The following is a 24,179-nucleotide window of genomic DNA, read 5'->3' as shown; positions in this document are numbered from 1 at the left end:
TGGGCTAGTCGACACACACAGTGGGACATGCTGTAACCGCAAGAGAGAAATGACTGTATCAAAAGAAGGCAACCGTGCGCATGCGCACGCACGCACACACACACACACACACACACACACACACACACACACACACAGCTTGGAGAGCAGCGGTTTGCCTCTAAAAGATAACCAGAGGCACTTTAAGGTATTTCGTTTATTTATAACTTTGTCCCACTTCTATGGAGCATTTGCCCGAGTCGAGTTTGTTTCTGCAACCTGACACCTGCTTCCTCCTGGTGGTTTTCGAGGAGGGAATGTCACACAATCCCCAAAGTGAGGAGGTTCTACTCGGACGGTGTCGTGTCTCTCTCTCTCCCCGCTCTCACACACACACACACACACACACACAAACACACACACACACACACTTGCCTCAACAGCAGGGTTGAGCCTAACGACAGAGGCCACTACCTTGGGGAAGGGGGCTGCGAAAAATGATGACGTGCGTCCCAATTATGCTTATAACTTCCTCAACCTCGTTAAATTGAAGTGAATCGATAGCGGCCTCAGGCTACATTCCAGGTCATCTCGGGTCATGGGCCCACCTTCTCCCTCTATCAGATGTGAGTACGATACACGATGTCTTTGTATCCATGTTTGTTTGTTTCTGAATATGTTCGTGGGTAAAGGGGGGAAAACAGAGCGACTGGAAATAAGAGGGTGTTTGGGTCATAGGCAGTGGTTTACTTTACTCTTATTTTTAAGACGAATTTGCTCAGATTTGTTTTCTTCTCTCCTGTATTGGAAGCCTTTAGTCGGCCATTGGCAGCTCAGTCTCACGTAGTTTTTTCGTACCTGACTGGTAAAAACAGCTTTGTGGTACAGTATCATATATTAGCATTCTCATGTAGCATCACAGCGTTAGCATGCCTCCCAGTCCGAGTTATCCCTTCTCTCCTGCTTCTTCTGATTGCGAACAAGTAGAAATGAGCCGTTGGTTAGACTAACCCCATAGAGTCAGCTAGAATGTCTTTTATCAGTGAAGTCCACGTTCAATGTTTATTTCTTGTAACATATCAGGTTTGCAGGGAGTTTGCAGGTCATGCTGCTCGATTCAAACAACGTGACCCGCCTTACAACAATTAACCGTGTGAGATTAACTACTTCAGTACACATTTTGTAAATCGATATACAGCCGAGTATTTTATGATATTGTAACAAGTTATTTAAAAAAACGATAAGTCATTGTAACATAAGAGATTGCATTTTAATACTAAGTTTGCTATGTTGTTATATTTATTACTGGGATCACATACTTACTGTGAAATGGGTTCTACCTTCTGGCCAAGCTACAAAGCCAAAAATCTCGACCGTTTAAAAAAGTTGGTCAATTATTTTCTTTCTCCACGTCTCTTTAAATTCGAGGTCGAGGTCTGTAATCCAATTTTTTGAGGTGGAAATTATGACTCTTAAATTGTCTGGGTTCAGGTGGCCAGCTTGGACAGAAAGTACCAGCCCTGTCAGTGATCCCTCGTTGTGCTCCTTCCTTGTGAGATGGTTGAATTGTAGAACATGGCGTGTTCAGGCATGTGTTGTACAGTAATCTGACTGGCTGCTCATAGGTCAAGGCTTGGATTATGTTTATTCAGGTGCAACGTATTGGACAAGGCAGCCATCTTGTATCTCTACCCCCCTGTCTCTCTCCCTCTCGCTCATCAGAGAGGCCCGTGCTCGCTAACAATTCCTCGAGTCTTACTGCTGTATCTTCTCTCAGTACAAAAACCATGATGCGATGAATCAGACGCAAATTACTGCCACTAGTTTACAGCACAAATGCTGTACGTCATGTCCATATGTACAGACTGAGCCTTCGTAAAGCACAAGTACAACACTGGGATTTTGTTTGTTTAAAGATGCTAATTTGACATTGGCTCTGTTTCTGTTCATTTGTGCTTCTGACCAACTCTATGAGTGTGTTAATGAAATTGACATTGATTGCAATATAACTGTCTAGATATGGCTTTTTTTTTTTTGTCTGTTGTCAAATGGATGGATTGTAATATAAAGTGAGTAAAAAGTTTTTATCTCTATTAACATAAAAATTTAACTTTGGAATGTAAAATACAATGGGCTGCTGTGTCTTTTTTTCTTTTCCTTTCTTTTGTTTCCATGTAGACTTTGGAATGGGACAGTTAAACGGAGATAGTCTGGCAAGCGACACTAACATTATTTTGACCACTAGATGTCCATATGCAATTTCAAGTGAAGTGTGTGTTCAGTTTTATTACATCATAGATGCTTACAAACATGTTATCTATTAGGAGCCTGTGTACATTCCCAACAAATAATGACTCTTTTCCCCCTAAAACCACAGGCCTACTAGTTTTATTCACAACTCCTGTGTAAACAATATATATATTTAAACTTTAAACTCTTTGCTCAAATGTTGGGAATTTTCTCAAGAAACCAGAAAATATGAACGGCTTGTAAATAAAGCTGACACTCAAATGTTGGGAATTTTCTTGAGAAACCAGAAAATTCTCGCTTGGCAGCAGCAAGTGTCATTTAAAATTCGTAGCAGTTTGCATTTACAGTCTGATGTGAAAGCAAGTCTCAAATGGCAACATGATTTGTGTCGTAGGAAGTCTGGCTGTGTAACACCATTCTGTAATCCTCAGCCCTCCCCAATCCCTATTGCCTTTAAAGGAGTGTGTACCCTGAACTAAATATGGACATGCACTTTCACAGGATTTCAAAGAATGTCCCACAGCCTCACAGTCCGCTTTGATGATGCGAGACTCTGGCAGTCCGTCACTGGTACCCCGGCGAGGCAGCCTCCTGTGAAACGGGTCCACCTACGATTGATGCCTTTTCGGTGAGCAGGACAGGACAGAAGGACATCTTTGGCATATCGGAATATCCAACTGCTCGCTATAGGAGAGAAGTAACAAGACCATCATCAATTTTTTTAAAGGGATATACTAACACCATCACCACAACCACCACCAACCCTCAAGACATCCAACTTCTCTGTTTTCTCTCCACGGGGTGTAGCCTTTAGCCCAGATTTTAGGCAACCATGGAGGAGGATAAGCCAACGGAGAAACCGGCCAAGCAACCGTCCAAGCAAATGTCCAGGAGAAAGGTGAGAGGCTTGACCCGTACGGGCCGCCAGGTGAGCGAGGACCCGGACCTGGACAACCTGCTGTCCACCCTCTCCCCCGAGGAGATGGAGGAGCTGGAGAAGGACATGATGAAGGTGCCGGACCTCGACCCGAACGAGGCGAAGGTCATCGAGCAGGGTGGTGACCCTCAGAGGAGGCTCGGGCAGAGGGAACAGTCGTTTGAGGTATGGTTACATCGTCAGTGAATGATTTGACCCCTTTTCCACTTTGATTCAGTTTGACTCATAGGAAAACACCCAGGAGCGTTTTTGTCAACCGTGCGTCTCATATTAACCCTGCCTAACTCTGCCTGTCTGTTTCTATGTGGGAAACTTTCACTAGTAGTTTTCATTTGTGTGGGTGTGTCTGTGTGTGTGTGTGTGTGTGTGTGTGTGTGTGTGTGCGTGTGTGTGTGTGTGTGTGTGTGTGTGTGTGTGTGTGTGTGTGCGTGCGTGCGTGCGTGCGTGCGTGTGTGAAAATGACCTGCCAGATGAATCAATTTAGAGGAGTTTCTATGCATGCCGTTATGATTGATGGACACAGCACTACATGATAGCATCTACATAGCATCTACATACCATCCCACCACTGTCCCAAGATATTCTAATGATAGCATCCCATGTGATATTTTTCAATTTGCTTGTAGCAAAATGCCAACTGGACCACATGCTGCACACGGAGTCCATCGGCTCATAAATAGTGGTGGTCCCCAGAGTCGGTGTCTGTGCCAGGAAAAACACTATCCCCCCCGAGGCTTACTTACAGCCATTTCACATTCTTATAATCGTCTTCTTCTCACAAGTGGAGAAACAGCCTCTGAGAAACTAAACACAGTTCCTCTTGTCCTTGTGCTACACAAACGTGTTGTTTTGTCCGTGGCCTCTGAGGAGAGCCCTCCCTGGTAGGGTGACTGTCTGTGTTTAGAGGAGAGCCACTTCATTCGATGGAGCTGCCTGTGGCCCATGTGGAGCATCTTAATCCCGGGCCTGATGGAATTCCTTGGTTGATTGCTCCTACGCTCACTGCCTTTTAAGGCTTCATCTGCCAGGGCTGCAGCCTCACACAGCAACACAGATGGAGAGCTCACAAATCAAACACTTAGCTAGCTAGCTAGCTCTCTCTCTCTCTCTCTCTCTCTCTCTCTCTCTCTCTCTCTCTCTCTCTCTGTCTCTCTCTCTCTCTCTCTCTCTCTCTCTCTCTCTCTCGCTCTCTCAAATGTATCCCCGTACTGTAAAATGGCTCTGGTGTCCTCTTGCTCGCTGTAAACACTAAAACACATGCTGTATAATGTCAGGTACTGTAGGTAGAGTGTGTGTTTAAGTGAGCAAATGGATTGGGAGCCATTTCATAGTGCAAGAATACACACGCGGAAGCATTTGCATGGTTAGGTGTTATATTATATCATTGGCTGTGTCATATGTTTATATAGCTCTGGGAGAACATGTCCTCATTGACGGGAGATATCTAATAAATCAACTGAAATCATTGCAATTTCAAGAGGCCTTTACATTTTTTACAAAAAGACATCCTTATAGGGGAGATCGGGTAGCCTATGCGTAACACATTTTGTCAAGTCCCTACTTTGAGAGTTTTGGTGTTAGATCTCTCAAATTTGGACAATAAGTGCCCACATTTGTCTGCTACAAAATCACTTTAACATCTATTATAATATCTAATATAGCATCTATTATAATATCACAGACTAGAGGGATGGGTTGATTGGTTGATTGGTTGATTGATTGGTTGGTTGGTTGGTTGATTGATTGATTTTATGGATATAGGTGACAATCCAAAGCATCCAATGGATGACATGTAAAAGTGTGAACACTTATTAATCTAACACAAGTTATTTCATTTTAACTTCAACTATATCAGCCTTAATCAAAATATAAACTTGCTTCAAAAAATTACTTTCTTCCCTCAACATGTTTTTTGGCTATAAAATCTGCATTTTTGCTTCCACAGCCATGAAACTTGAAGTATCAGATGAAATTGCAGCACTCACAATAAAGTTTCAATGAGTTTAATCCAGCGCAGCAGCAGCAGCAGAAAAACAGACGTGTTTTTCTGCCTGACGGGCTTCCTCAGCGTTAATGCCATGAAACATCGTCATGTAAGACTGGGCAGGAAGTGGCTTAACACTGAAATGATCAGATTACTCCTATCTTATCCCTGATTGGTTGAATTGGTGGTGTTACTACTCTCCCCATGTTACAACCATACCCGGTCTCCCCTACTGCAGGGAAGGCAACATACCAGACTAATACTGTCCAAACATTTTACATAACTGTGGAATGATTTGTTTTTGATGTTGGTGGATAGATTCGCTGTTTGTTTATTTATTGTCTGACAAAACTCCAATATCATATTCCTCCTCCTGCAGGGGGAGCCAAAGAAAGAGAGCCGGAAGTCGGAGTACCTGAGGAAGATGGGCCTGAGTCAAGAGGGCAATGATGACCAGAAAGGATGCTTACGGAGACAGGCCAGTGTCTCGAGTGAACGGGACATTAAGACGGAGGACAGAAACAACAAAGGACCTGAATGCTCCAGAGAGGAACGAAGCAGGCTTTCGAGCAGATACAGGAAGCAGGAGAGCAGGGACAATGAGGTGAAAGACGAGATCAAAGAAAAAGACAAACATGAGGACAATAAGCTGAAGGACAGGAGAGAAACTAGAGAGAGCACAGGTAGCAAGACGAAAGACATGATCGCCAAGATGCAGGAGAGAAAGGGGGATAGAGAAAAGGAGAGGAAAGAAGATAGCAGGAAGAGTGTTGACAGCAAAACGAAGGACCTTATCTCAAAGCTACGAGAGAAAAGTGAGAAGGAGGCAGGCAAGGAAAAAGAAACAAAGCAGGATATGAGGACACGAGGACTGGTCTCTAAGATGGTGGAGAAGCAGAGCAAGGCACACGAAAGCCAAGAGGGTAAGTTAGAAGAGAAGAAGCCTAAAGGGGAGGAGAAAAACACAGAGGCTAAAGACAAGCCCGACGTCAAACTTGAGCGGCAGAAGTCTGAGAGAGGTGATAGCGATGTGCAGGTGAAAGATGACAAGGTGGAAAAAAGAAAAGAGAGAGCAGAGGAGGTGAAGCATAATGAGAAGGACAGGAAGACTGGCGCAGAGAAGAAAGTAGATGAGAAAAAGGAGAAAGAAGATAGTAGAGGAAAAGGGTCCAAGCCCAGCAAGGCCGAGGAAACCGAAAAACTCGGCAACTGCGTGGCCGACAAGAACTCCAACAGCAAGGCGAAGGAGGAAGAGGAGGAGGACGAAGACTCTAGTATGTTTGACGAGCTGATGGAGCAGGTTCGGAGCAACGACCCCTCCCTCCTGGAGCTCAATGTGAACAACTCCGAGGTCATCAAGACTAAAACGCTCATCCAGTTTGCGGAGGCCTTGCACAACAACGCCCACGTTAAGACATTTGCCCTGGCCAACTGCCGTGCCGACGACCACGTGGCTTACGCCATCGCGGGAACCCTCCGCAGCAACAAGACCATCACCAGCGTCAACCTTGACTCCAACCATCTCACTGCCAAGGGCATCATCTCGCTCATCCAGGCACTGCAGCACAACGCCACCCTCACCGAGCTGCGCTTCCACAACCAGCGCCACATCTGCGGCGGGAAGACAGAGATGGAGATGACCAAGATCCTGAAAGAGAACACCACCCTGCTGAAACTGGGCTACCACTTCGAGCTGGCCGGGCCCCGGATGACCATGACCAACATACTGAGTCGCAACATGGACCGGCAGAGGCAGAAGCGCCTGCAGGAGCAGAAACAGGCCCAGGCCAACGGGGAGAAGAAGGGGACGCTGGAGGTGCCCAAGGCGGGCGGAGGAGGCTCGCTGAGAGGCTCGCCCCGGGCGTCCCCCAAACCCTCTCCCATACCCTCACCCATGCCGTCGCCCAAGCTCACGCCCAAAAGGGGAGCTGGAGGTCCCCCCCCACCACCGCCTCCACCTCCTCCCGGCGGCGGACCACCACCTCCTCCTCCTCCCATGCTGGATGTAGACTCCCTGAGGAACTCCCTGACGCCGGTTTCGCAGAGGAAGCGGGATGGAAAAGGTGCAGGCGGTAATAAGGGCTCAAGGGACCAACTGCTTGACTCTATCAGGGGAAGCGATAAGCAACAACTCAAGAAGGTATGTGGACAGGTGTATGGTAACCTCAACATGAGACTTTTAGCCTGCTTCTCATGCTGAGTTTCAGACAAGGACCCCCTCCCTTTAAAATAGCCTTACTTTGTCATACATGCAATCACATAAACCAGTACTTGCCTTAAAGCCACGGTTGTTGTCTGTCAATTATTCGTGTTCTTGAATGTTTCGTAGTTTTCAATACAGGGGGTTTCCTTTTGTCACTGTAGCCATGTAGGCCAAATATGTGAGGTGCAGTTAGGGAAGATCTCTGCTAAAAACAGGGTGTTTAAATGACGTATTTTCAAATCAACTTGGCATCTCAGGTCTCAGGGCTTGTGGAGACTTGCATTATGCCAGGTGAGCAGTAAGTATGTTTTTTTTTTTTTTTTACGTTTGAAAGTTGGTCACCATACACTTCAATTGTTAAGGAGAATTCTGCAACAGTGTTTTGATGTGAAACTCCCCAAATGTTTCATGGACTAAAAAAAACTTCACCCGGCATGGGGGGGAGTAGATAATGACAGAATTTTCATTTTTGGGTGAACTTATCCTTCAAGGCAAAGTACTGTTTTTTTGTGTTGGCTACATGTATGAAAAAGTAGGGGGCCATGTTAAAGGAAGCCCGCAGTGGATTTTGCGGGGGTCCTTGTTTGAGACTCAGCATGAGAAGCAGGTTGAGGCTATAGTAGGTGTATGGATGAGCTGGTGTATCCACGTACGGCTACTACACTATTTGTATATGTTAAGGAGTCTCGTGGCCTGCGAGAAGAAACTGTCCCTCAAGCGATTTGTGCGTGCTCTTGGGACCCTGTATCTCCTCCCTGAGGGTAGCAGGGAGAACAGACTGTTGTGGGGGTGGTTTGTGTCTTTGATGATCTTCATGGACCTCCTGAGGCACCGCTGGTTGTACAGATCTTCACACATACTTACATTTGCACTGTGTCTCCCACAGGTGCCCGTGCCAAAGTGGTTGCAGTGATCCTCCCATTTGGAATGTAAAGTGAAACAGAAGAGAAAGGGAGAGCAGACATCTCACCACAGGGCTTCACAGAGATCAACTCTACATACTGTAATGCCCATATGATCTAATAAGGTCTAATACTACCGTATGTCATAGAAGTGTGCTGTGGCTGTGGGACAGATGGAGATGACGAGGAGAAGACGAAACATGAGATGCCCGTCTGTTGGATGAGCAGCTTTCACTCTAATGAGTTCTCCCCTCAAACACTGGACCAAAAGGACACTATGGAGAATGAGTGACGCAGCGCTTTTCCTTTCAGCCAACTGCAGAGAGTGCCATAATGGTTTGTGGCCGTTTGTCTTCTGTTCATATTGACGCTTTGCCTGTTATTTGCACTAGATTATATGAAGCCGATCATATGTTGGCTTGTGTATGCGTCGGTTGAATGTGAGCGTGGTGGGGACTGTGTGTGGTGAGCTTAGTAGTAAGAGATTGAAATAACTCTATAAATTCTTCTATACAAAAGTCTATCCTTGATATATAGTGGACATTAATTTGACCATTTATTTATTTGTGGAGAGGGAATCTACTTTATGCTTGTGTCACTTGGTATTCTGCACAAACCAGGGAATTCTGAAATGGCATAAATATCAGGGAATTAACAAAAAATGGGGGTCTGGCTTAAGACATTCACACTGAGTAAGAAGACAAAACAACAACAACAACAACAACAGAGCAGTGAATTATGGTGCTTTGTGATATGTGTTTGTCTCATTGCCAAATCTCAACACATCTCAGGCAAAGTTGAACACGTTGGAAAGCAGCCCAGTGGAATCCTGGTCTATGACGAAAGACTGCGGGATGACTTTTTGATTTTTTAATCAGGAAGTAGGAAAGACTGTCCTTTAGTATCTGATCTGATATTCTGTATTATTCTAGGCCGGGTGTTTGAATATCTTACTTTTTACGTAATATAATATTGACATGTCTTAACCTTAGGGATTTTGAAAACCATTACTGGCATATACAGTATCAACCCTTAGACAACAGCCTTGTTGACGTATGCCATACCTTTCAGTGAATGTCATTTCTAAACTATTGGAATGTGATAAAGGAAATTGGAGTGGCTGATCGGTGTGTTGAAGAAGTTCCCTGTCATATTTGATTACACATGCTGAACATAGCGTGCAGAGAGCCTGTATGTCTTCAATCAAAGATTCTGGTTATGTATGCAGTGACAAGTCACATGACGTGTAATGTTATAAACGTGATTAAAATCACTCGACAAGTGAGAGCAATGTGTATTTAAGATGACAGAGAATCTGTCTGACAGTAAAATCTATAAACCTTTTGCAATTGTTTACCCCGTATGATAAAGCAAGGTGTATTCCTGTATTAATTCAAGGTCAGCTCTCATTATTAATGTGATGTTTTTCATGCCCTTCGTGAACTGCATGAGGCAGTTCATAATACACATTGAGGCCATTTACACCTGGCGCTAACATGCGTTTTCTGTGATCAGATTGCAATCAGATTGTATTTTATCACTTCAGCCTGATTCCATTTACACCTGGCGTTAACATGCATTTTCTGCAATCTGATTGCAGAAATGGTTGTCCTCTCAACCCGCATAAAGTTGCTGTATCCAGATTGAGAGGACACATTGCATTTACACTTGTGTTCAATGTGTACACAATGCATCCCTGACCACCTCCGGAGGCGGTTTGGCCGATCAGATTGCAATCCTTCTTCAATGCGTTTTGGGGGTGTTTACACCTGGCATTTCAAGTGATAAAACACAATCTGATTGCAATCTGATCACAGAAAACGCATGTTAGCGCCAGGTGTAAATGGCCTCATTATGCACATTCCACTTCAGATCAAGGTTGTATAGGAAGGCATAATAGACCACCAGTATTATGCAGAGCCGTGTGATACAGTATCCATAGCCAACCATTATGTGAAAGCTAGTGTAGCACAAACAATAGTGTCTTTTAAAGGTGTTGTTCTCCTGCAGCACTACTTCTGAATGGTGCTAATTAGATGAAAACATATTTTCCTAGCTGTACAAAATAGTGCCTTATCATTTATATCCACTAACCCCATGAAACATTTCTCATATTGACTTATGTCCCTGACCTTGGTAATTCAGGGGTCTACGCAATCTGAAAAGATCCTGAGGCTGCATCTCATGGGCGTACGATTCTGAAGGACAATGCTGCCCATCTGTTCCAAGGCACAAGATGTAATGTTGATACTAATAAAAGGTCGGTATATATAAATAAGGAGCCCAGAGAGACCCAAGGACTTATTTTGTAATCTACAGTTGTGATGTGTGTAGAGTACTGACTGGCCTGACTTCACGATGCTAAATGGACTGACATTTTATTTGAGTATGTATACAGTATGTCCTCCAATAAAGGGCATTATGTCTCTATTCTAGCACAGGCTGTAGGGAACCATGATGGGAGCAGTCGTATGGATTCACAGAGGGAGACAGAGGACAACAGGCCAGTTTATCTCAGTAGTCGTCCCGCCACAGTCTCTGCATCCATGAAATGCCTATATTTGGTCATTTCTCAATGAGGACTTGCTCTGCGATTCATTCCTTTCCCGTTCCTAATAATGGGCCATGGGCCAGCGGTCTGTCTCTTGGCTGTAGCTCCCCGCCTGACTAACAGCACTGATCTCAGATGGAGAAAAAGGGGGAAGGAATTTGAAAATGTTGAGATTACTGGGTGCTCCGTGCCAACAAAAGGGGACCCGAGGACAACTTGCGAGATCAATTATATGCTGGGAGTAATTTTGTGGACAATGAAATATGCACATTTCTTAAACATAGCATGGTCTGTAGTCTGGTTTTTTGCAGCAGGTACTGTATATGTATATGATTTTAATCTCAATGAGACTTTACCTGGTTAAATAAAGGTTATTGATTGATTGATTGATTGATTGATATGCATACCTGCTGCAGAAACCCAACTACAAACCTATCTCTGGTTTTAAAGGGACCATATCCTTCCTCTCTGTAGAGATTGTTTTCATTTCAGTTGGATAGGGTCAGATACACAAACATATAACATTCATCAAAAACGTCCGATGTCGTCATGTATCACAACATTTGATCCCCCTTCTTATACTCCCACCACTTAGCCTCAACCAGGAATCATAATTGCTCAAGTGACATCACTGATGACATCACAATTGTGCAAGTGACATCACTGATGAGCCTGCTGACCGGCTGCTTCACTACCTGGTACAGGAACTGTACCACCATGGACCGACCGCAAGGCGCTGAGACACGTGACAGGATGTGTGAGCTGCCAAAACTGCAGGATCTGTACACTCAGCGGTGCCTCAGGAAGTCTCGGAAGATCATCAAGGACGTGACCCACCCGCACGACAGCCTGTTCTCCCTGCCTCGCTCAGGGAGAAGATACAGGGTCCAGAAGGCACTCACAAACCGTCTGCGGAATCGTTTTTTCCCGCAGGCCACGAGACTCCTCAACAGATAACACGCACGCACACACACATGCACACACACACATGCACACACACACACACACACACACACACACACACACACACACACACACACACACACACACACACACACTGTAACTGTCATTTGCACACTCTTGGACACTCGTGGACACTATTTAATACTTTATCACTTCTACTGTATTACCTCTCCCATTTAACTGTTGCCTTAATTGCCCTTCACATACACTGTTTACATTGTTGCCCTATTTAACTATTATTGCCTTATTACCAGCTCAGTGGCCTTGTGGTTTGAGTGTCCGCCCTGAGACTGGGAGGTTGTGAGTTCGATCCCCGGCCGAGTCATACCAAAGACTATAAAAATGGGACCCATTTGCCTCCCTGCTTGGCACTCAGCATCAAAGGGTTGGAATTGGGGGGTTAGATCACCGTATGTTTCCCGAGCGCGGCACTGCTGCCGCTCACTGCTGCCGCTCACCGCTCCCCCAGGGGATGGGTCAAATGCAGAGAACAGATTTCGCACACTCAGGTGTGGGACTTTACTTTACTTTACTTATCTATTTGTTGTTGCACTATTTACCTACTGCACATTTAAGTTAAGTTAAGTTATCCTTTATTTATTTATCCCCATGGGGAAATAGACTGTAACGGAGCCCACAGCATAATAATTTCACACGTGTGTACTTGGACAATGGAGTGACAATAAAAATCTTGAATCTTGAATCTTGAATTTTGACATCACTGATGACATCATCACTGATAACATCACAATCATGACACACATTGCACATTGCACACATTACAACAGAGACACCACTTAGCCAATTTAACTTAAACTAATGTGACGGCTGCTACCTTTAGAAAGAAGATACGAGTTGTGTTGGAGAAATTACAGTGTAAAATACTTTAGGTTTGCAAAACATCTGCGTGGCCTTGCCCACAGCTCTGCTGCTGTGTGGCCTTGCCTGCCCTATGGCGCACACACAATGTCTCCCTCTCTCTCTCCCTCAGTCTCTCTTCCCTCTCTTCTCTCTCCCTCCATCTCCTCCTCTCCCTCTCTCCTCTCTCTCCCTCTCCCTCAGTCTCTCTCGTGACTTAGTGTGTGTGTGTGTGAGTGAATTTATGACATCACTGTTAGTTACTAACTAAATGATGACGTCATCAGTGGGATTTATGACATCGCTGATGATGTCATCAGTGGGATTTATGACATCACTGATACATAATCAGTGATGTCATCAGTGACATCATCACTGAATTATAGGCGTGTGTGCGCGTGCGCAAATTTATGACATCACTGATGATGTCACAATGCCTACGTATGTGATCACTGATGACATCAGTGATATCATCACTGAACTATAGCCTTTCATCAGTGACGTCACAATGCCTGACAACATCACTGATGACATCAGTCACTGTGATGTCATCAGTGTGTGAGTAATTTATGACATCACAGTGGGACAGACAGAGAAACAGAGACACAGAGCCCCAGTTCCTATTTATGCTGATGCTGATGATAGGCTATTACAGTTGTGAAACAAATGGTTGATACACCAGAGATGCTTCATTATATTTTTTACTGGTACCAGTACATATAGGCCTGTCATATGTTTTGCTTCAAGATTATTTAAATCAATTTAGATAGCCCTGCCAGGCTGCCCTACACACACTGTTGATCTCAGTAGCCTATTGAATCTACCTATTATAGACAATAAGAAATATCTGTGCTGAATAAAGGAGGGAATCTGGAGCAGCTCGAACAATGAAATGCCTTTATTCGGTGCAGAGTAACGGTTCGATTCACATCTTCATCAGTCATGACTTTGGTGTGACATGCCCCCTTAAGAAATGACGTAGTCGTTCACTGTAGGTCGTGGTCGTTCATAAGCGTGACGTCAGTGGGAACAGCAAAAGAACAAAATGGAGGAATATGCAAGGGAACCATGGTGAGTTTGAACAGAATACTATCACTGTGAGCGGTGTATGTTGATGTCCCTCAGTACATGTCTTAATTTAACTGGCAGGTGAAGCTTAGCCTATTCATACATTAACAGTTACAGCGTGTAGCTTCCGCGAACCACGTCAAACCAACCCCCGGCTAGCTAGCTAACATTAGCAGAAATGCTAACTCTGTATAGCATTGCAGTGGTGTCAATGTCTACTCTAGCCCTTCGTTGCTAAAAGCTATCACGTTGTTGTGACCTTGTGGGCTTTTTAGATTGTTGCTATGATATACCCACTTGGCTCATGGTGGGATTTAAATTATTCCAGTCATTGATTGTGTACAGCTATTGTTAAGTAAGTGACTTGAACTGAATAGCAAGTGCATCTCTTTTTTAATAGCTGCCGAGTTGAAATGAGTGAGATCAGGCTGTTGCTTAAGCATGCTAGGTTAGCTAAGTTAGCTTACCCAGGGGCTATCTGGTGATTGCTGGAAGATTGCACAACTGCCGGGTAACGTAATGTTACATAAAGGCCGATTAGACAGTGTTTGGTCGAGTTAGGGGATTTGTTTTTTTGTGCTGTGTTTCGAGTTGATTTGACGTTTGTAAGCATGACCTGTCAGGTGACTTGACATACCTGTCAGAACAAGTGTGACCAGCCTAGGAGGTTTCTCTGGGGTGTTCATATCTCGCTTGTAGCGTTAGTTCTGTTGTAAAAGATGGCTTAATACATCCAAACGAGCTTAATAACATTTAAAATGCAAATGTACACGTTTGCTTTTATTCTTCTATTATATCACCATATGGGGCAAATCAAGACTGAACCTGAGATCATTGAGTGTGTATATGTGTGTGTGTGTGTGTGTGTGTGTGTGTGTGTGTGTGTGTGTGTGTGTGTGTGTGTGTGTGTGTCTGTGTCTGTGTCTGTCTGTCTGTCTGTCTGACTGACTGACTGACTGACTGACTGTCTGACTGTCTGTCTGTGTAACACATGAATGCAACTTTAAGATAGATTATCCTTGTAACTATAGCGTAATGAGATAAGTGCCTCAGTCCTGTAAAATGTATTCTAATTTGGTTCTTGTTGATTTTTTATTGCTATTCGGTCAAAAGCTAGACTTACTTCCGGTGTTGTTGGTGCTACGCAACGCTGGGGTATGTATGGGGCTCGCTCTCTTATGCATTATGCCCACTGTCGCCAAACTCAAAAATACAAATACAAAAACCTGTCCGTTTTACTGTTGTCTCGCTTATCACTAAGTGTGCCCGACTGCTATAACATGACTTTAGACCTGTTATGAATCAGTGGGGTCTTTTGTAATATTCAGGCTAAAAACCAAAGCTCAGACCACGTACGTGTCTTGTTTATTTACAAAATTCACATCCGCGCTCATTGTTTTGAATGGCGGGTTACCCCCAGTTCCGCGTCCCTTCCTGCCTCCCTTGCTTGCGCGACCTCAGAGTAACCTTACAAATGTATGTTTGTGAACCAAGTAAGTGAGAGAACAGATTAATTTCCCTAACTGATAATAAACTTGACTTGACTATGGTAATAGGGAACCTGAAATAATGATTGTACTATTCATTTAGCCCCTGGAGGATTGTGGATGACTGTGGCGGTGCCTTCACCATGGGGGCCATTGGAGGGGGAATATTCCAGGCAGTCAAAGGATTCAGAAATTCACCGTCGGTAAGTTCTGTCATGTAGTAGTAGATAAACACTTACTGCCTCATTCACAGACCACTTTAATCAATCCCTCTAGAAATAGACAGAATACAGGAAGCTAGGTGTTTTTACCTTCAAAATAAAAGCAATAATTTATCACTGGGTCATAACAGTCGGCTAACTAGTAGTTAGCCGACTGTTATGACCCAGTGATAAATTATAACTACTAATTAAAATTTACTTTTAATTGTCTGTGTTCTCTGTAATTTGGATCACACACACACACACACAAAATTGCAACGTGCATCAATAAGGCTATTCAAATAATTGCCATTATTTTCAAGGTTCTAGCCAGAAGTTTCCGTTTTATCCTGGCTTACTTTACGTTGCTCAGAGTTGGTGATGACATTTGCAGCTCTAGTCTGCACGCGAATCGTTATCACAAACTGTGTATGAACGCGGAATCAAAGGCCAGAATGCAACAACAGTTTCATGCAGAGACCATTGTCGTCTAAATGTGGCCTAACACATCAGCTGATCATCCTGCACTCAAACCAATGAGACTGAAATGTTTACCCGCACACTAGCACCATCCTCTCTTGTTGAGCGGTTTAAAATGTGTTGATGGGGTGGGGGGGGGTGTGTGTTTCAAAAAAGCTGTAAAGAGAGTTTTAAAAGCCATAACTCTTCGCACCTGGCAAAGTAGTTGTTGAGTCATTCATTAGTCTTGATCAACAACCCTATCAATCCTCCATAGATATATTAGTCATTTTGTGCTGTTCGAGAATGAAAATCTTACTTACACCTGCAAAATAATTTTTGGCTTGATTCGAGCCTTAAAACTCGTGATATTTGGATTTATCGAAATGTCTATGGAGAAAATGGAACTTACTTCCAGGGCTAATTACATCACGAAAAGTCACGTGCCTGTTGAGCTCTATTGAGAGTTGATGTTGAGTTAAGTTGTGGACCAGTGATGTCACTTGTGCATACAAATGACATCACTGGCCACTGGTTTTATTCTGAGTTGGCGAGGAATTTCCATTGATCTGTGTTGCTCTCTCTTGTAGGGAATGAACCACAGAATGAAAGGCAGCATGACGGCCATCAAGACCAGAGCTCCACAGTTGGGAGGTAAGAACAACTGCTAAGCTCAATTTAAATGTTGTCCGACTCCCGTGGAAGGAATAATAACAAAAGCCACTGATGAGTTCAGGAAAGACTATGACAAGGATTGGCTTAACCCATAGAGAGCTCCAGGAACGAGTCCGGAAATCATCGATGCTAACAGCCCTGGTTCTTCACAGTTTTCGCCTATGGGAGTTTTGAATGGGTTTTTGGCGCGATGCTTCTAATAATCTCTCTGGGCAACGCTGGCTTAATCAAACGCGAACTAGTGTTTATTAACATCATCTTCACACATGAAGACGACTTTTATGAGTTTTGAAGCTTTTATGTGCCGTTAAAAGGGTGGCTAGCTAGCAAACGGCTAAATGAGACTACAATGTCGACGCGGATATTATACGTCATCACGAGTGAACGCGGAAATTCTTTCTCTCGCAATCAATGCGTGGACGCCTATGCGACACTGTGTGTAGTTCTGGATTAGCTTAGCACGAGCTTTTTACCTCTAGGGCTCACAGTTACGCTTCAAAACTCATGAAAGTGGTCCTCATGTGTGAAGATTATCCCGCTGAACCTTGGTTCGCGTTTGATTAAACTTGCGTTGCCCACAGACATTATTTGAAGCATCGCGCCAAAAACCCATTCAAAAATCCCATAGACAGAAACAGTGAAGAACCAGGAAGTTCGGGACTTCCGCATTCAGCCTACAAAAATACGTCATCCCTGGAGCTCTCTATTGATACCTGATGCAGCATTTGTGTGTGTATCCCTTTAAGACCGCGGTTTGCGGTCTTAAAGGGATACGCACACAAATGAGGGATATACACGCAAATGCTGCGCTTGCTTACTGTTTCTTATTCAGGTTGTGTGGATTTTTTGTGTGGTTGCAGGCAGCTTTGCAGTATGGGGAGGCCTCTTCTCCATGATTGACTGTGGTTTGGTAAAAGTGCGAGGGAAGGAGGATCCCTGGAACTCCATTACAAGTGGGGCCATGACTGGAGCTATCCTTGCTGCAAGAAGTGAGTCGGATAACAAAAACAGTCACACAAATCATGGCTTAGATTGATGTAGAGAATCAGTTATTCATGATATGAATGGGTGGGTTGCACATTAAAGGCATTTTAATTCATTGCATCTGTTGCATAATATATTCATCCTGGAAGACATAGATGCCTTAAAGGGCTCCTATCAAATTAATATAAAAGCAGCATCCAAGTGCAAAGACCTGCTAATAAAATTACACTTTCAAAACATCATGGAATATATATATATATATATATATATATATAAAAAAGATGAAAGCTGAAACATGGGACCTTTTTAAAGCAATGTGTAAAGCTTCCCTGTTCAAACTGCTTGTTTGTGTGAAGATTGACATATTTCTTGTTTTCCTTAGATGGACCAGTAGCCATGGTGGGCTCTGCAGCCATGGGGGGCATTCTGCTGGCATTGATAGAGGGTGCTGGAATCATGCTTACTAGGTTTGCGTCTTCACAGTTCCCAACTGGTGAGTGATACTTCTGACATCATCAAGCAAATGGGGGCGTTTGTGTCATCAAATTCCTTCATATTACAGAACAGATGGATTTTTTTGTGGAAAGGTAAGACAATACATAGCGTTAAGAAGTTATAAATCAGATCCTATTTGGTTTTAAAATGAAGTCTGTATCTGGATATCTCATGTGGATAAAGAAAAACACATTTTTCATAACAAAAGTATTAAATGCACGCATCGCGATCAGATTGTGATTGGATCTGCCAGACCACCGGCAGACCACCTCCGGACGTCTGGCTCGTGTTATGATTGGATCTCAGCCAGTCGGTCAGGTGTAAATGCAATCCCCATTCCCCATTAGTGAGAAAGTATCTGACCACGCGATGGAAACGGCATCACCACAGGTAGAAACATCAGCATTCACAGTTTCTGTTGCTTCCTGCTAGATGTCGTGTCGCTAACCTCATTTTTCCCACCGGGTTCTACGCTAAAGTCGGCCCGACATACAGTAGCTTGTGAAATGCATGGTGTTTGCTGATCAGCCTAGTGGTTAGAAACGGGAAGGTCATGCACCAAGTAAGTGGACTGAAATTTGGAAGTGTATTTCTTCTTCTTGGGACCTGTTTAATCTTTATCTTTATCTTTATTACGGATCCCCATTAGTCATCACCGCAGCAACAACTAGTCTTCCTGGGGTCCACACACAACAAAACAATACATACATACAGTACATACATAACATTGCATATAAAAATACATTCAATGCACTAACATAGTATCACTATCAAATCACAAAAATACAATAAAAGGAATTAAATTCTCAAACAGTCATATCCTTAGTGTACATTACAGTAGGCCTATCTATATTTTAATGTAAACTTATTTATTTTTGTCTTAATGCTGTTTTCAATTTCTTTTTAAAACTTATCTTACTGGTAATCTGTGTTAGATGTACTGGCAGTTTGTTCCAATGTGACATGGCTCTACAGTATATAACAGTTTTCTTCGCTGCATTTGTTTTTGGTAATGGCAGTGTGAAATTTTCCCTACAGGCATGTCTAGTATTATAATTGTGTCGATCATAAGTGCATGTTAGTTGTGAATACAAACAGATAGGTTCTCTTGAGATATAGATATTCCTAAGAAACAAGATCAGGCTGCAATCCAGTCTGTCTTCCACCTTCAACCACGACAGCTTGGTATGCATCCCTTCCACACTGTTTCTCATTGAGCAGTTCAGGGCCAGCCGTGCCGCTCTGTTCTGAGTGAGCTGGATCTTATTGAGCTCTTGTTTTGAGGCATTAGACCAGACAGCTGGACAGTAATTAAGGTGGGAGAGAACTAATGATTGTATCACTTGTTTCAGTATCAGATCAGTTAGAAGAGAACTACACCTTCTGATGATTGAAATACCTCTGCTCATTTTGGCAACCACATCCATTACCAGTGGCAAAGCGAGTGGAGCCCTTTGACTGTATAGATATGGTGGTCCTCACCCGAAAGCTTGAGCAAAGCACAGCGTGGAGTGTGACACACAGTGTCAGACAGGGTCGTTTGCTTCTGAGGGGGGGGGGGGGGGGCATATTTCTACTATACAAATTTATTGTGTAATTTTTCAGTCTCTGGTCCTCCTCTGATAATCAAATGAAACGACCTGAAAAGCTAAAATCATTTTAGGTGAACTGTTCACCACTGTCCCATGACGGAGGTCGCAAGTTGGCATTGCTTCATGTGAGGTCACGATCCAAAAAGCTTGCTGGCAGTTATCTCATGGTTTGTTTTCTCTCACCAGGACCCCAATTTGCTGAGGAACCTGCCCCTGCTCCGATGCCCAGTTCCCCATTTGGAGACTACAGACAATATCAGTAAGGGGGTCCCCCCCCCCATTCTTATCCACTAGGCCTTTTGAATTCCTTGCTGAAGTTACAAAGAAGAAATGGAGATGGAAAAATAGCACACACACCAAGCAATTGCAACTGCACTTAACGTAATGGACTGTGTCAGAGAAGTGAAGGACAAAAGTCATCTCTGTTTTCCTTCTTTCAGGAGCCATGTACATATTTGCCTTTTGCCATCCTCAGCCTTGTTATTTGCATCTGTTTCACCTGACATTGGTTAGGTATTTGGGTACACAGAAATGTTATATGTTGGATTGTAGGGTGGGATGTGTTTTTCCATTCTGTTCATACATGTACAGCATGTAGCCTGCAAGTAGGAGTTCAGGACGGACAGGCTCCAGATAGTGTTGAAGGACATGCCACAGATGGACCTTAGTGAATTGTACAATCATGGGTGTATATACAGTAAAAGATTTCTGCATGCATGCAAATGTATGTATTGTTTATTTGCCATAAAGATGTCATCTGCTTGGGCTGGTCATTTACATCTGTCTGGCCGCTATCATTATGAAGGCAAACATCTATCAATACTAACCCTGGGATATTAGATTTTTTACAGTGATTTATTTATTTTTTAGTTGTAAAGAGTTGTACCAGATCGTTTTGTCATAATGTGATAGTTCTTTAATGTCTGACACCAAAAAAGGACTGGAAAGGCAAAGGATGGCATTGGCAGTACAAAGTTATGGACAAACTCAAGCAAGGGGTTGATGCATATTTAATCTGTATGACAGATTGAAGAATACTAAATAAATAAATAAAAATTGTAAAACCTTTCTGTTGTAGCCTTTTGAATACAGACGGCAACAAAATAAATTCTTGGGTGAAAGTGAGATTGAGATTTGTAACTTTCTGAGTGTGCTGCCCTTCTGCCACCACGGGCCATCATGATGTGTGCGGCCTGAGAAGGATTGCTCACCCGCCCCACTAGAGGGTAGTCCACACACATTCTAACATTGCCCCATCTACATTCTACACAACATTGTGTAATTGGCTGTTTTAGGATGTGTTTACAATGGACACACAAGGGAACACTTTCCTCTCATTAGCACATTCTTGTAACGTGTGTGTATGTCACACACACCTGTTCTTTTTTTTCTTTTTCTTTTTTGATCAGGCCTCTGAAGGCACTCTGCCTAATTACAGGTGGACACTGGATGAATGGCTGGATGGAAAGGACCTGAGGGCTGTAGTGCTGAACATGATGCATTTTGCCATCTCATCTTATCTGTTAGAGCTCCAGGGATAGAGCCTGTACTCTTAAGATCATGTTAAAATCATTGGGGATAACAATTCACAATAAAAAAAAAACATTGTATATTATTATCACATGTATTATTATTTTATTAGCTATTATCTGTTCATTCAACAGATAGATTGCACTAGAAACGTACTCGTCATCTCTGAAGAGTGATAAATAAATGTGCAGCTAATTTGCAATAAATTGGTAATAAATAGAACACAAAATAGAAACAGGCTGTGTGTATTTACACACCGATCATTACCATGCAAACCGTTACCATGCAAATGGATTGGGGACAACAGCACGATCTGTCATGCCCTTTTAAGAAAAATGAGAAATAGTCGGGATGACGTCTACTGCGCACAGAGGCCAGAGGGAAATTGACACTTGCGGAGCGGCGAGCGACAGCGAACGAGAAACGGTGAGTGGAAACGGCAAACTTTACTATACGATCAAGGCAGTTAAATAAGTACTTTGCGACAGAGTGTACAGCATTAACGTGTAGGGGGCACTAAGCAAGTACAAGTAGCTGCGTGACGTGTGTTATATTCGGTATAGAAATGAGAGGAATTCGGACTCCGCGCAAGTAGAAACGGACTGTGTGCACTCCCATTTTAGTCAAGGCCAGGCGGAAGGGCAGGTAACGTTAGCAATCGGTAGCTTTGCCGAGCAAAAAATGCATAGTAATGACTTGATATTAGTTCTGTATTTGAATTTAAGTTCGATAAACGTTTGAACCTCATAGAGCGCTTATTTGCAATGTGTCTCTGACGCCCTAGCTTGTTTTGATTGTGTACTGAGAGAAGGAATGTCGGCTAGCTTAGCTAACAAGCTAGCTTCTGAAGTGTCGGCGGCCCATTCTCAGCCAGTTAAAGGTAGCTAGTTAGCGGTATTTTGCTAACAAGCTTGTTAACGGGACTTGTTCAAAGATATTCTGTGGACAGATGCTTGTCACAGTTTCCGGGATAAACGTTCATGATTGTGGTGTTTTACGGCTTGATCTAGCTATGTGCGGGCTCCTGAAATGAATAGAATTTGAGGAATGTTATGGAAGCTAGGTTAAAATACCAAACATAAGGCTAACGTTACATGGAATGATACTGGGAGGAGGAGGTAGCTAACTAGTCACAGCCGCAGATTGCAGGGAATTAAGTATGACCTGGTGTGATAAGCGCATGCCATTGCTGTAAGCATATTAGCTAGATACAGCGAGATCATTCAAAAAACACACAAATGACTTAATCTGGTCGGAGGTTCAAGCTGCACAGCAGCCTGTTGCAGATTCTTCTTGTACTACGTAGGGCAGGGACACTCAAAGTCTTTCGTATTCTGATTCTGATTCAAACTTGCTTTGCCCCGGGGCCACTTTTGCAAAATGACAGGAGGCCAAGAAGGGCCTTTGTGTGTTTTAACCTTTATTTATACAGGGAGGGCCATTGAGAGAAAGCTCTCTTTTTCAAGAATGCCTTGACTACAGCGCATATAAAATAATTACAAAATTATATAAATCACAGATGCAGACAAATAAGAGGGCTACGTAAAAAGCATCCTAAACGTCTCTATGGAGGCCAGTCCAGTTGGTCCAGTTTGAATGAGTCCTGAAGCTTGTTCCATCTGTCAGGAGGAGCAAGGTGAAAGCAGTCTTTCCTGACTCACTGTTCATACGTGGAAGGACCAATCTAATGTGTGTCGTCCCCCTCCTCCCAAACTAATCAATAAAGGAGCTCTCCAAAACGAAAATGAGGTTGACTTTGTGCACACAGGATAGTTCAAGTTATGTGAAGTTGATAAGTGCCTGGACGGTGAGCGTGAGCAGGCTGCCATGTTTCACAATATACTGTAACTGGAGCTCAGTCAAACTTTATTTTACGTTACAGGATGAAGTTAGGCAGGCTTCCACCCAAACAGCCCAGCAGGCTGGTCCGGTGCTCTCAGGAGAGGGCAATCTTAGAGGAGAGGCTTCAGATGAAGATCCAAAGATACTGGAGCACACGGATCAAATGTATACCGTTTTTTTTATTGACTAACGTTTCGACGCATCTTCATCAGAGTCATAAAGAATACTGACATTTTGTATTTTTAAATAGCCTTAAAGAAGAAGAAGAAGAAGAAGAGGCTATTTAAAAAGACAAAATGTCAGTGTTCTTTATGACTCTGATGAAGACGCACCCTGCGTCGAAATGTTAGTCAATAAAAAAAACGGTATACACTTGATCCGTGTGCTCCAGTATCTTTGGATCTTCATCTTGAGCCTCTCCTTTATTTCACGTTAGTTTTCATTGTGAATTAGAAAATGGTTTCGGAGGTCAGTCGAGTCGACGGCACCCTATCGCGGGCCGCATCTGGCCCCCGGGCCAAAGTTGAGTATCACTGTACTAGGGAGTGTACTTGGAACAGGAAACCAGTGTGTTCTCTATCCCTGAACTCTCTCTCTCAATCATGGCACCTGTATTTATTGTTATCGTCGCCAAGTTAGCTAGACATTTCTGCATGGACGCTCCCTCCGCTAAAAGTGCTTCTCCCCCCCACCCTGCGATGAGTGAAACGATGCATCTGCCTCATCCTGTGCCCTGAATCTCTCAGCCCAGGTTTGCTGATGAGATAGAAGCTATAAAACAAGCAGGCCTGCTGTCTGGGGTCTTGAACAGGAACAGAGACTGGAAGAGGCTATTTTAGTAGGTACTCCTTTTTCCATCCTATACCAGCATGAGGCATATTTGCTCTCTGAAAAGAGGATGTGGTTACAGGTCACAGGCCCCGACACGGTACATGCATTTGACTGAGTGGCAGTTGTCAAGTTAACAGTCAGATCTTTCTCATAAATGGGGCCAGACCAGAGCGAGTTTTATTGTGTCGTTTTGTTGCGACAAACACACTTTCAAGTCTAGATAGTGGACCTAGACAAATGGATCAGATTGAGAACTAAGAAGCTACCTTAGGGGAGTGATCCTGATGAGTGGGTTGGTTTCTTAATTCATTTTTGGATGGAATTCTTATTGTGCAGATTAATCTTGATTGTGGGCAGTTGTTGTTGTTGTTGTGTTCTCTCATGTGAGA

General features: G+C 43.5%; 3 protein-coding genes across 3 annotated transcripts in view; all 3 read left to right on the top strand.

Annotated features, from left to right (window-relative positions):
• Window positions 1-2,957: 2,957 nt before the first annotated feature.
• On the top strand, window positions 2,958-8,266 carry lmod1b (leiomodin 1b (smooth muscle); the record flags this gene model as incomplete). The annotated part of the gene is made up of 3 exons (XM_083660680.1): window positions 2,958-3,331; window positions 5,530-7,290; window positions 8,240-8,266. Exons 1-3 carry the CDS (start codon window positions 3,062-3,064, stop codon window positions 8,264-8,266), a joined length of 2,058 nt encoding a protein of 685 aa, XP_083516806.1. The 5' UTR covers window positions 2,958-3,061.
• A 5,390-nt stretch (window positions 8,267-13,656) lies between these two features.
• Window positions 13,657-20,655, top strand: timm17a (translocase of inner mitochondrial membrane 17 homolog A (yeast)). Its single transcript, XM_083660774.1, has 6 exons — window positions 13,657-13,698; window positions 15,286-15,385; window positions 16,432-16,495; window positions 17,377-17,505; window positions 17,883-17,993; window positions 19,774-20,655. Exons 1-6 carry the CDS (start codon window positions 13,673-13,675, stop codon window positions 19,848-19,850), a joined length of 507 nt encoding a protein of 168 aa, XP_083516900.1. The 5' UTR covers window positions 13,657-13,672; the 3' UTR covers window positions 19,851-20,655.
• Window positions 20,656-21,471: 816 nt separating this feature from the next.
• LOC310798380 (ras-related protein Rap-1A-like) overlaps window positions 21,472-24,179 on the top strand; it is a 29,465-nt gene continuing 26,757 nt past the window's right edge. Inside the window, exon 1 of the mRNA XM_083660931.1 lies at window positions 21,472-21,543. The gene's annotated coding sequence lies outside the window, so the exon portion shown is untranslated. The remainder of the gene's footprint in view (window positions 21,544-24,179) is intronic.

The sequence above is a fragment of the Poromitra crassiceps genome, assembly GCF_964638095.1.
Source record: "Poromitra crassiceps genome assembly, chromosome: 25".
In the NCBI taxonomy this organism is placed as follows: Eukaryota; Metazoa; Chordata; class Actinopteri; order Beryciformes; family Melamphaidae; genus Poromitra; species Poromitra crassiceps.
The sequence above is the reverse complement of the archived record's forward strand: the minus strand, read 5'-3'. Positions and strand labels throughout refer to the sequence as shown.

Excerpts from the sequence above, each read along its gene's own strand:
- timm17a (XM_083660774.1), top strand. The coding sequence starts at position 13,673 with ATGGAGGAATATGCAAGGGAACCATG. Across the intron at positions 15,386-16,431 it reads GATTCAGAAATTCACCGTCG|GGAATGAACCACAGAATGAA; the intron begins GTAAGTTCTGTC and ends TCTCTCTTGTAG. Across the intron at positions 17,994-19,773 it reads GTCTTCACAGTTCCCAACTG|GACCCCAATTTGCTGAGGAA; the intron begins GTGAGTGATACT and ends TTCTCTCACCAG.